The sequence below is a fragment of the Balaenoptera musculus genome, chromosome 1, assembly GCF_009873245.2.
Source record: "Balaenoptera musculus isolate JJ_BM4_2016_0621 chromosome 1, mBalMus1.pri.v3, whole genome shotgun sequence".
Classification (NCBI taxonomy): domain Eukaryota; kingdom Metazoa; phylum Chordata; class Mammalia; order Artiodactyla; family Balaenopteridae; genus Balaenoptera; species Balaenoptera musculus.
In genome coordinates, this window is record NC_045785.1 from 94,274,043 (window position 1) to 94,286,999 (window position 12,957).

The window sequence follows — 12,957 nt, forward strand, 5'->3', positions numbered from 1 at the left end:
TTTCCATATATTTAGAATTTATAAATCCTGACAGATTCCACAATATTTATAGCCCTCCATAAAAAGCCTTTGCCAGTTTGCAGAGCTCTGCATTTGGCTCTCTGGTATGCTTAAGAGAGTTTAAATAATAATAAATTTGGTGATTTATTCCACCTGGAACAGAAACTTATTTTGCCCCCATTGGCTCACTATGAGGGGGATACTATAAATAGTGCCACAGATGCTGGGATCAGGAATAGGGAATTGAAATTCAAGAGAGAACAGAAACATTTCCATTATCACTGATGCCTTGAATATATTTTTAAAACATTTCTGGTCCTCAAATAAAGTACCTTCTCTCCTTTCTCCTACCCCATCTCAATTACACTCAGACCCCCAAACCTGTTGCCAGCTTTAGGATTCAGTTGCATTAATGGAAAAGAGAGAGTGAAAGTATTAGCTGACTAGGCAGGAGAAAGTTGCCTCTAGGGAGGCCAAAGCAAGTCTCCAATGTTCGTCTTACATTTCACAGGAGTCAGCTGGTAACTGAGCATTAATGTCTAAAGTGTAAATTCATTATTTGAGATCCAGCTCATGCATCCTGCAGATATGATGAAAAGGTCTCAGTTCATGAAAAGGCAAAAAGAAAAAATCTAGTTGTACTTACAAGAGAAAGCCTAAGGACAATGTCAGAGGATCGATTCTTTCACCCATTCATGCTTATAATTACCCAGTACAGGGTAATAGAGAAATACCTGAATAGTTGACTCCAAATGATACCATTTTTTAAAACACAAAATAAACCGAAATTGGGGAGCCAATTGTTTGCCATAGAATCAGTCTACCAATGAAACCTGAGAGCAGCCATTAGGTTTCGCATAAGTGGTGTTATAACTTGTGATATATGACAAGGAGACGTATTTTCAGCTTCTTGTTAGAGTGGACTGTGAAGGAATTAGCCTTTGTGTGAGGGAAAATAATAATAATGGCTAACATCCACGGAGAGCTGACCGTGGGCCGGCACAGGGTAATACATCAAATGGCTGTGACTGTTTGCAAAAACCTTCTAATTAAGTACTGGATTTTCCTGTCCTGATAAGTTGGAGCACACCCCCGCCCAAAGTCTTTCCTGAGCGATCCCCTTGCCTCTAGCTAATAGGATGGCAGATGTTGGGACCAAGCCCCAGAGCCTGTAGTGTACCACATTTTAATGATTTGTGGTGAACAAAGTAAATGCTTTAAAAGCAAGCTTTATGAAGCAGGGACCCAGTTAAGTATGATGGATTTGAGGTGAAGCAAAAAGAAGCTGGATGTCGTATGGGGGTATTGTTTCCCAAACAGGACACAGGTATCTACGGTTCATTGCTAATTCTAAAGCTTTACTTGAAAAATGACTTCTTAAAAAATTGTGCTCTTGAGGAATGTCCTTGAGGCATGGAGGAATTTCCTTGCTTTTCTATAGCATCTTTCTAAGAGGATGCGGAGGTATTGAGCTGTTAGACAGTTGCTCAGTGTCTTTGTGCTTCTGAGATCACATTATGGGTCTAACACATATGGGATAAATAAACTGTTTTCATTTCTTAAAGACTATGGAAGGAAATAAGACAAGAAAATTACCATATTGCCTTTTTTTTTTTTTTTTTTTTTTTTTAAGCTATTAAAGAGGAGAATCCAGTTAAGGCAAATAAAAATGATTACTGCAAGCAGGTTGTTGTTGGTTTTTTTCTTTTTCTCCTAGCCTCCCACTCAGCAACAGCAATATGGCAAGACTTGTGTCACACCAGTGTTTTGATGCACCCTCTTTTGTTCTTCTTCCATAGGGCAACCCCTACATGTGCAATAATGAGTGTGATGCAAGTACCCCGGAGCTGGCACATCCACCTGAGCTGATGTTTGATTTTGAAGGAAGACATCCCTCTACATTTTGGCAGTCTGCTACTTGGAAAGAGTATCCCAAGCCTCTCCAGGTTAACATCACTCTGTCTTGGAGCAAAACTATTGAGCTCACAGACAACATAGTTATTACCTTTGAATCGGGGCGTCCAGACCAAATGATCCTGGAGAAATCTCTTGATTATGGACGAACATGGCAGCCCTATCAGTATTATGCCACAGACTGCTTAGATGCTTTCCACATGGATCCTAAATCCGTGAAGGATTTATCACAGCATACGGTCTTAGAAATCATTTGCACAGAAGAGTACTCCACAGGGTATATGACAAATAGCAAAATAATCCACTTTGAAATCAAAGATAGGTTCGCGTTTTTTGCCGGACCTTGGCTACGCAATATGGCATCCCTCTACGGACAACTGGATACAACCAAGAAACTCAGAGATTTCTTCACTGTCACAGACCTGAGGATAAGGCTTTTGAGACCTGCCGTTGGGGAAATATTTGTAGATGAGCTACACTTGGCACGCTACTTTTACGCCATCTCAGACATAAAGGTTCACGGAAGGTAAGAAAACAACTGTCTGACTTGAATGAGAATGGGTGTGTCCAAAGAAAAGGCCAGTTTGCTGCTCCTGCAGCTGTAGAGTGACATTTGTCCCTTTCTACTGTAACATTTTCTCAGGAAGGCCAGCCTAGAGTTAGGTTCTGAGGCGTTTGAGACCCTTCTAACTCAGCAGTAATTTGTGATCCCAGACTTGCTGTCACTGAACCTGAACCTGGCAGGATTTCTTAGAATTTAAACCAAAGGCCAAAAAAAAGCATCTTACTTGAGAACAAGAAAGTCCCTAGGTCAGGGCGTGGTTTAAGTCTTTAAGGTAACGAAGCCAGGGGAACAAAGCCAGCTGCTCTGTAAAAGGGACTGAAAAACAAGAAATACATCTTACTATTGTTTTTTTGTTTTTTGTTTTTTGTTATAATCTTGCTTCTTTTTTTTTTTTAATCAGTTCAAGAGGAGTATTTTTTTAAATTAATTAATTTATTTATTTATGGCTGTGTTGGGTCTTCGTTTCTGTGCGAGGGCTTTCTCTAGTTGCGGCAAGCGGGGGCCACTCTTCATCGCGGTGCGCGGGCCTCTCACTATCGCGGCCTCTCTTGTTGCGGAGCACAGGCTCCAGACGCGCAGGCTCAGTAGTTGTGTTTCACGGGCCTAGTTGCTCCGCGGCATGTGGGATCTTCCCAGACCAGGGCTCGAACCCGTGTCCCCTGCATTGGCAGGCAGATTCTCAGCTACTGCGCCACCAGGGAAGCCCCCTTACTATTGTTTTTGAATGCAAGAGAGAGTTTCAGCATGGTTCAACTCTCTGTTTATGTTTTGTTATATCGTACCAAAAAAGTTCCGGAAGTGAAAGTTATATCTCTTTACATTTATTAAATCAGAACCGAAAGCATTTAGGAAATACACTGCATTTTTTAAAGAGGGGCAAGCTCTACTTTTCAGGTTTTTGGATGTTATTATCTTAAAAGGATATGCTATCATTTAAAATATGAACCTGACTCAGGCTGCCTTCATTTTGTCAGTCAATTACGGATGTACCAGAGTTCAAATGCATTAATGCTCCCAGTCAGGCATATCTTTGTTTTGATAATATACCAGAGACACAATTGAGCAAGTTTCCAGGGAGTTTGAAGACATTTAAATGAAAAACTTGAATAATGAGAACCAGGACCACCAACACAGAGATTCTCAACCAGATTTTGAAGTGTGGTATGCTACCAGAATAGCCAACTGATGGGAGTTGAAGCATGAGATGATGAGTTGGGAAAACTAAAGGTAAGAGTGGAGTATAGAGCACATTGGGAAAAAAAAAAGGAAATGTGAAGCAAAGCAATAATCGTTCTAAAAATGCCAAGAGAGCTTTCAATCAAAATATATGAGGATAAGAATATAAACAGTACATACATCATGTAGGTTTAGTTAATCATAAAAGCTAAACAAATAAGTCCAGATTCATTGATTACTGGCTTCCAGTAATCCCTCAGGGCTGCCTAGTCCTCAGAGACTGGAGAAGTGTTGAGACTCCCTGGGCTTCAGAGAGTTGTCTCAAACCACCTTTAATAATAGTGTTGGTACACTTGTGCACTAGAATGAAGAAGTGGCCACTGCTGTTAAGTAAGAGCCAGAGTGGGCACGCAGAATGGGGTGGTGGGCGTGACCTCGGTAAGGTGACAAAGGTTTCAGAATTTTACCTTATGGAATCTGACTTACGGAGAATAGCAGGAACTGATGGCCGCCTACTCTCAGCTTTGTTCTGGCTTCATGTTTCTCATGGAAGAGTCAAGAATCTTTAGCTATGGAGCCTCTTTTAAAACTTTTAACCAAGGTTTGGTGAAGTTTGATGAAAATATCTTTAGAGCAAAATCATATTTCCGAGAGAAATATGCACTGGTTCAATATTGAGCTTGTGGGTTCTAGAGTTCATATACGACCAGGGCATGACACGAGAGCAGTGTGGAGCCATGACGTTAAATATGAGTTTGTGATTTATAATAAAATGCAGCTATTGTACTCATGAATATTTTAGCAAAAGATCAGTTTCCAGTATCTTATTCTTGGGAACATACAGTATATAAAAACAGTTGATGTTGATATTATTATTATTATTATTATTATTTTTTTTTTTTAAGAAGCTCTGGTGGGCACTAAGGAGGCTTGGTTTCTTTTTTTTCTTTTAATTTTATTTATTTATTTTTGGCTGTGTTGGGTCTTCGTTTCTGTGCGAGGGCTTTCTCTAGTTGCGGCAAGCGGGGGCCACTCTTCATCGCGGTGCGCGGGCCTCTCACTATCGCGGCCTCTCTTGTTGCGGAGCACAGGCTCCAGACGCGCAGGCTCAGTAGTTGTGGCTCACGGGCCTAGTTGCTCCGTGGCATGTGGGATCTTCCCAGACCAGGGCTCGAACCTGTGTCCCCTGCGTTGGCAGGCAGATTCTCAACCACTGTGCCACCAGGGAAGCTCTGATGTTGATATTATTAACAATAGCATACCACAACAAAGTAACAAGCATTCTGTTTATCTACAAGAATAAATGTCAAAATTAATAAGTTGAGATGTGAATTTGAATCCTAGTGTGATCTATATTGTTAGGTAGAATCATCTAGGTCAGCTCACTTACAGTTTGAGAAATCCTTAATCTAAGCCAAAATCCTTATAGCCCAACTTCCCCTAAAACTCTCATTTTTCACTTATAAAAAAGGCAGTCTTGTGATGTTTTTTGGCTGGAAAATAAACATTGTTTGGGCTTATTTCTGTTATTAGATATTCATTTTTGTTTCCTCTGATTACTTAAGAGAGTGTAAAATACACTTTAAAGCTAAAAGCATTTTGGTGCACTCTCTATTGGAGTCGGACATACTGTCACTTAAAGGTGCCATGTTAGAAATGTAGAACCCCACCAGATTTATCATTTTTCTTTTATCCTTCATCCTAGTAGTATCCTTCAACTGCATTTCAATGGTTCTGAGGAGTTTGGAGGAGCCCTCCTCCCTTCTCTGGGGCTCACCTCCACTGTCTTTTCCTGTTCACCAGTCAACTGAAAGCTGGTGAGGAAGCAGCTGGGCAAAAGAGAAAGGTCCAATAGAGGTGAGCCCCTTCCATAAGGTTCCACTCTGTCACCTCCAAACTCTGTCCAAATTCCTCAGGGCAAAACTGATGCTGGCATGTACTGTGCTAGGTACCAGATGGCTGGGGTATTTTTAGTCTTAAGGGAGGGACTAAAGAAGCAAGGCCTGATGGCTCGGGCATATCTCCAGCTTCTAAGTTATATAAGGAAGATGGAGCCACTAAGGGAACTGTTGAGCTGTTGCCTGGTTCACAGCCCTTTCAGCAAAGAAGCTGATATACGCTTGAAAATTTCAGTTGGGTTAAAATCCTGAGTTGTCTTTTTCCTACATAGTAAATAATCTACAGGAGGATTGAACATTAATTGATGATCTCTAAAAGAAAGTACTAAAATTTCTTTTCAAGAATATCATAAATATAAACTTTCCAAAATATAACTGTCTTTGCTTCCCTCAACCCATGCCCTCTACCATCCTTGATGTGATTGCAATGTTTAACTTACTTTTACATGTCTATGTCTGATCATTATAATGATATTTTTCTACCTGTCACTCCACCCCCACCCCCACCATGATGTGAGAATTGGCATGAGTTATTTGGGGAAAGTGGGTAAATTTCCTTAGAATAGTGGACACATAATACTACAACTTTTTTCACCTTGAAATATTAAGCTACGAAACAAAAACAATTGACTGTGAATTCCAATTTTCTACTTCCGGTGCACATGTGTATATGGCCTTTATGTTTTATACTGACTTGTATTATTTGGTGTAAAAACGATGTTTTGATTGTTATTAAACTAATGTAGCATTTATGTTCTTTTTAGCATGTGACACATCTGATACCAATTTTATTGGTGACAACTATAATCACATCATAAAAATGTTATGCCTCTTTTGCTACATACATATTTTGCTTCCATTTACTCACTCTTATTGTGTATTTATTAAGATAATGGAGGAAAAAGAGGACATATGGCCGTTGGCAATCTCAGCAACTCCATGTTACTTACATTGTTCAATAAACCTAATAATCTTCATGGACTAATTCTGACTTATGGATGTCCTGCTTCAGTAAATCAGAGTGATTTTCTCTAGTGAATAATAGACGAGTGCAGTGTGCCAGTACCTTAATTAAAGAGTGGCTCTCTTAGTCTTGATCTCATTTTAATTTACAGGGTAATACTACAATAATATTACTAATGGAAGTTACATTAAAGGGCATCAAGTAGCATTAACTGTATTAAATTATGGTACTTGTGTTAATTAACTGCTGAAGCAAGATGGTTCTAATGGCCAAAAAGGTCATCTAATGCATAAATAAAATCTACCCAGACGAGGGGTGAGAGGAGAAATGAAGAGTAGATGTTTGTTCTGAACATCTTTTTATACAGACAGGGAGTTAGATGCACAGGGCTGTTAAATGTAGATAATGTCCAAAATGTTTTCTTAGTCACACAATTGGAAGTTTTGACTTTTAAGTGTTTTGTTTCTGTTTAAACTTTCCAGATTCAAATTAATTGAAAAGTAAACATTATATTTGTCAGATACATAGATTTTATAGAATATAAATTCAACATTATTGTTTCTTTGAGGTGAAGGGCTTCCAGGAAGTAATGCAATTTATTGTAATAATTGTGAAGTCTGAAAGACCAATGAACATTGGATAATATGCTCATTTATTTGTAAGATATACAGTCGGCAACGTATCAAGGTACTGGTTTCAGACATAAGATAACCGAAATTTTTTTCAACCTCAAAAGATTTAGGACAGAATTGTAAGAACTTTTCCCAGCGGTAGAAAACTGGAATGCACATCTCCATTACTTGCCTTGTTACACACTATTCCTAAACATAATTATCAATATTTTTTTCTCAATAGTGTTTACTCATTTCTTGATCCCTGCAGGGCCTACCCAAACTCCCTATAGGCGGTTGGCTGTCAGTTACTATTTATAGAATTGACTTTGCCCTCGATGCCTCCATTTATCTTTAAGAAAAGATCCAGGGAGCATTAGCACAGAAGCTCCACTTCCACACACTTTTGGGTGCTTTCTTTGCTTCACTGCTGCCCCAGCTCAGAACCACAGCCTCCCTGCCTAATCCCAGGACCTGGGAAGGTCCAGGGACAGAAATATTCTCTTTGGGTATCAGAAGTGAGAAAGGTCCCCTATACTCTCACCCTCAGAAAGAATCAGATATATTTGTTTAAATGTCGCCGCCTTGGTATTTGCTCTAATTGGGACAAAGTGAGGTTGAAATTCACTTTCTTGAAGCAAGGCTTTCAAATGGTTAGTGCACAAACTTGTGATATTAGGTAAACAGGAACACCGGTGGAAGTTTAAAAGTAAAAAAGCAGTTGGGCATTCTTCAAATTTTCTCAAATAATTTGGAAAACACATGTAATATGGGAGTGCTCTGCCAATTATAAAAGACTTACATTTATTCTGTAATTTCTCTTAGTCTTTTTCCTAGCTGCAATTTGAATAAATCCACCAAAATATTTACCCTTCGTCTCTCCTGTGAGAGGCGTCCTGCAGGGTGCTTTTGACGCATTTGGCCTGTCATTTTTCCATTCTTCCCAATTAGTCCTAAATACTGAGGTTGGGCTTTACTACTGCTTAACAGACTCTGCTTTTGTAACAGCTTTCTTCTTTCTGTTACCCAAAAAGACTTTACCTCTGCCCTGGGACAGGTGCTGGGCTAGACAGTGGCTATATGGAGATGCAGGAGGCATAGTCAGTGCCTTCAAGGAACTGATATCCAGAAGGGGCTGAGACATGTAAACAAAAAATGATGACAGCTTGGGTTAAATGCTTTTACTGTGTGACTGTGTAAAGCGCCCTGGAAACAGAGCAGGAGATACTAACTTAATCTGGGAAGCCTCGCAGAAGCTTTGATGAGGATGACGTTTTCATGGTATCTTGAATATGTGCCTTAGAATGCCAAGCAGCCAGTGCAGAATGGATATTCTAGGTTACAAATTATGCTTAAAAACAGCACAGCATGTTGAGGAGCTCCAAATAGTGAGGAATTGGTGGAGTGGACAAATCCTGGGAGATGCTCTTCGATCTTCTTTCTCCCTATGGACATTTAGTATCTCCAAGAAGCCTTTAAGGATTCCTGCATCTTGGCCTCTGAGTTCCCAGTGTCATAGGAAATCTAAGATTATATGGGTTCTCATATAGCAACTAAATGTAGGTGAGAAACATTCTAAGGCAGTGGTGTTAGAGGATAATCCAGTGTGGCTGTATTAGCAAGGAAATACAGAGAGAGACAAGGAGAGCAGTAACATTGCTTAATTGTGGAGCAACCGTAACTCCAAGTCCTGATGCTCAAGTGGAGAGTCTGTAAAAGCTCTCCAAATTCCACAAAAGCAATCAGAGCATAAGGGTTTAATATTTGCTTACAAAGTCAATAGGACTTGGCAACCAATCAGATTTCAGAGAAGGAAAGACTTTAGTAGGGATCCAAGTGGGGAGTCCAGTAAAGGATTTGAAAATACTGCTCTGGTGTTCCAGAGAAAGGTTTGCATTAGAAATGTAGGTTTGAAAATTATCACCTTACATGTGATGGTTGAAGTTTAGGGAATGGATGACATTGATACGATAGGGTGTTTTCCCTTATAATTATAAATGACTATGGTCATTTATAGAACAGTTACAGAACTCTGTGGAGTACTGTCATTTAAGAGGTAATTTTTGAAGGTAATTAAGAAAAACTCTGAGAAACAGAAGGAAATCAGAAAAGAGGGGAATGAGGTGATTCTAATAGCCCCTATTAATGTTTAAGTGGTAATCCTTTACATTTGTACAGCACTCAGGTTACAAGATTCTTGTCATACACCTTCTTTCCTTTAGTCCTTACAAGTAACTTGCGAGGCAGGTGCTATTTAACCCCATTTTACAGATGAGAAACTGAAGACCAGAGAAGTTCCATGACTTTTTTTTTTATAACATCCTACACATAATAAAGTGACAAAATCAGGTTGCTAATTACAAACTTCATGTTTTCTCTTTATTATGCTCTTGTAGCCCCACTAACCTGAAGTGAGCTCAGTACATATAGCAGACTCAGGATATTCCCAAAAGACCCATCTTTAAATGGCAATAATGAACCAATAAGTCTTGTGGCTCTACCCTTCTTGGAATATTCTGGAAGGCACTTCTCCATGACTTTTGGCCCAGTACAGGTATCCCCATTTTGCTTTTACAAAAGACCTACATTAGTACCTGTTTTCGTTCACCAAAAGGAGTCTAAAGAGGATTTTCACCTTTATTTAAAAAGGAGAAAAGCAAAAATAGTGTTCAGCGATTGTTCTGCAGCAAGCCCTGTTAGAGGCAGCGTGCACCCTGAGCAGCCTGGTGAGAGCGGCACCACCAGGCTCCTTCCCTGGGAACTACACGCAGCATCTCAGCATCAAGCCTGCATAGTTTGGAACTGTGTCTGTGAGCTTCTGTGCTCTTATCTCAACTTATTCTGTGCATCTGTTACCAAGATGTGCCCTAGGGTAACTGCTTCTTCGCTTTACGCCATTTCAGCTTACAAAAGGTTTCATAGGAGCTCCCTACTTTCAGATAGCGGAGGAAACCTGCATTTCATTATACCAGATTGCAGTGTGTTTATCTGAACTCTAACTTCTTACTTCATTTTTAGCAACTTTATAATGTGTGATTGGGCTAATTTGTCATATTGTGTTAGGTTTTAACAAAATTAAGATAGTTGCTCATTTTCTGAGGGGGAAAATAAATAGATGAACTTAATTTTTTCCCATATTTTTCCATAGACCTTTAATACCTGCAACTACTTCCACTTAACGGGCATCATCAAACACTAAAACAAGCCACAAACATTAATGGATAAACTTGGAAATGGCCAACTACCTTAGTTTATTTTAAGAAAGTTTATCCTTCAATTGAGAGCAATCAAATTTTCCTTTTAACTTCCATATATTAGTTCACATTCTCTCTTCTGGAACTATAGTGAATGTGTGCTACCTCTTTCATATAATAAAATTTCATAAATTTGCAGTCAAGGATTCTATCCCTCCAAGTCTTCTTTTTTTTTCCAAGTTAAATTTAACCATTCTATCAACCAAAAATTTTCATTTTAATTTCTTCTTCTTTTTGAAGGAAAATGAAATTCAATAAATAAGAGCATTCAGATGAAAAGCTTAGTAACCATAATTAAAAATAAAAAACAACATAGAGCATTGCTACTTAACTCCAGTGAAAATGCTTTAAATAAAGATTTATGGTGTGAACCCATGTTAAGAGGACAACAGAGTGCCATTCTGATTTGGGGCATATTTTTTAAATCCTTGAGGATTTCTTGAATTATAAAGAGAATATATGCATAAGCAGCTCATTTTCCTCTGAGGTTTATACCGTTATAAGGAGAGAAAGTATCTAATAATTTCTCCAGTTAAATTATGAACTTCATTAGTGTGCAGAAAAACAACCCAGTTTAGGAAGTTGTCTCTTTATCCTTAACTCCCCAGTGCCAGAGATTTTTTTTAAACTAATGGGTCATTAAAGGAAAGATGTCTCCTTTTAAGAAACATAAGGATATTTAGGCAAAATACCACATAATAAAAAAGTGAGATAATTTTCTCCCTCACTTAATTTATCATTTTTAGAGGAAGTTATGTTCTGGCTACATCTGTATGCCCAAACAATGGGAAATAGGGATACACTCAGCTTTTCCATCCACCTTCAGGACCCAAGTTCTTTATTCTAATTCAGTGGTTGTCATCTTTGGAAGGTCTTCTTGTTTTTTTGCCCCTAGGTTCAAAGGTATTTCCTGACACATTAGGAGTTCATGGCCATTGGTCGATATTTAATGTAAGAGTTTTTGTGGATCTATGTGATCAGCGGTTCAGTAGAGACACTCTTTCCATTCATTCTCCAAATACAAGAACAAAAGTGTTAAGGTCCTGGCTTTTATCATAGTAATTTGATTGTGTGGATAGATATATTGATTTCATAACAATATAAGTATATACTCCAATTCATTAAGCCACATTTAGAATAATAAATGTTAGTGTAACCAGAATTAACTGCACTGCATATAAATTCATGATTGCTAGTTCTGCCTCCTTTTTATAGGTAAGAAAACTGTATCTAAACAAGATCAACAATCAGTGGCAAAGAGGAGATGGAATTTTGTTTTGCTTTTTTATTTTTATAAAAAATTTTTTTTTACAATTTTAAAGGTTACTTTCCATTTACAGTTATTAAAAAATATTGGTATATTCCCCATGTTGTACAATACACCCTTGAGCCTATCTTACACCCAATAGTTTATACCTCCCACTCCCCCACCTCTATATTGCCCTTACCCCCCACTGGTAACCACTAGTTTGTTCTCTATATCTGTGAGTCTGCTTGTTTTCTGTTTTATTCACTAGATTGTTGTATTTTTTAGATTCCACATGTAAGTGATATCATACAGTATTTGTCTTTCTCCATCTGACTTCACTTAGCGTAATGCTCTCCAAATCCATCCATGTTGCTGCAAATGGCAAAATTTCATTCTTTTTTATGACTTGGTAGTATTCAATTGTATGTATATACCACACCTTCTTTATCCATTCATCTGTGGATGGACACTTAGGTTGCTTTCATATCTTGGCAATTGTAAATAATGCTGCTATGAACATTGGAGTACATGTATCTTTTCAAATTAGTGTTTTTGGGTTTTTTTAGATATTTACTTAGGAGTGGGATTGCTGGGTCATAAGGTAGTTCTATTTTTAGTTTTTTGAGAAACCTCGATACTGTTTTCCACAGTGACTGCACCAATTTACACTCCCACCAGCAGTATACAAGTGTTCTCTTTTCCCCACATCCTTGCCAACATTTGTTATTTGTGTTCTTTTTAATGATAGCCATTCTAACAGGTGTGAGGTGATATCTCATTGTGGTCTTGATTTACATTCCCCTGATGATTAGCAATGCTGAACATCTTTTCATGTGCCTGTTGGCCATCTACCTTTCCTGTTTGGAAAAATGTCTATTCAGTTCTGTTTGTTTTTTTGATGTTGAGTTGTATAAGCAGTTTATATATGTCGGATATTAATTCCTCTTGGTCATATCATTTGCAGATGTTTTCTCCTGTTCAGTAGTTTGTCTTTTCATTTTGTCGATGGTTTTCTTTGCTGTGCAAAAGCCTTTAAGTTTAATTAGGTCCCATTTGTTGTTGTTGGTGTTTCTCTTATTTTCTTTACTTTAGGAGAAGGATCCAAAAAGATATTGCTGTGATTTATGTCAAAGAGTGTTCTGCCTATGTTTTCCTCTAGGAGTTTTATAGTATCCAGGCTTACATTTAGGTCTTTAATCCATTTGAGTTTATTTTTGTATATAGTGTTAGAGAATGCCTAGAGACAAATGAAAACAAAAACATGGTGATCCAAAGCCTATGGGATGCAGCAAAAGCAGTTCTAAGAGGGGAGTTTATAGCAATACA

The 12,957-nt window shown here is 38.3% G+C and overlaps 1 protein-coding gene across 2 annotated transcripts in view; it reads left to right on the forward strand.

The window, feature by feature from the left end:
* The window catches only part of NTNG1 (netrin G1), a 328,355-nt gene that overhangs the window by 165,047 nt on the left and 150,351 nt on the right, over positions 1-12,957 (forward strand). For both annotated transcript variants that reach the window (XM_036863847.1, XM_036863855.1), the window contains exon 3: positions 1,800-2,440. In XM_036863847.1, the coding sequence (XP_036719742.1) occupies positions 1,800-2,440 (641 nt within the window). The remainder of the gene's footprint in view (positions 1-1,799; positions 2,441-12,957) is intronic.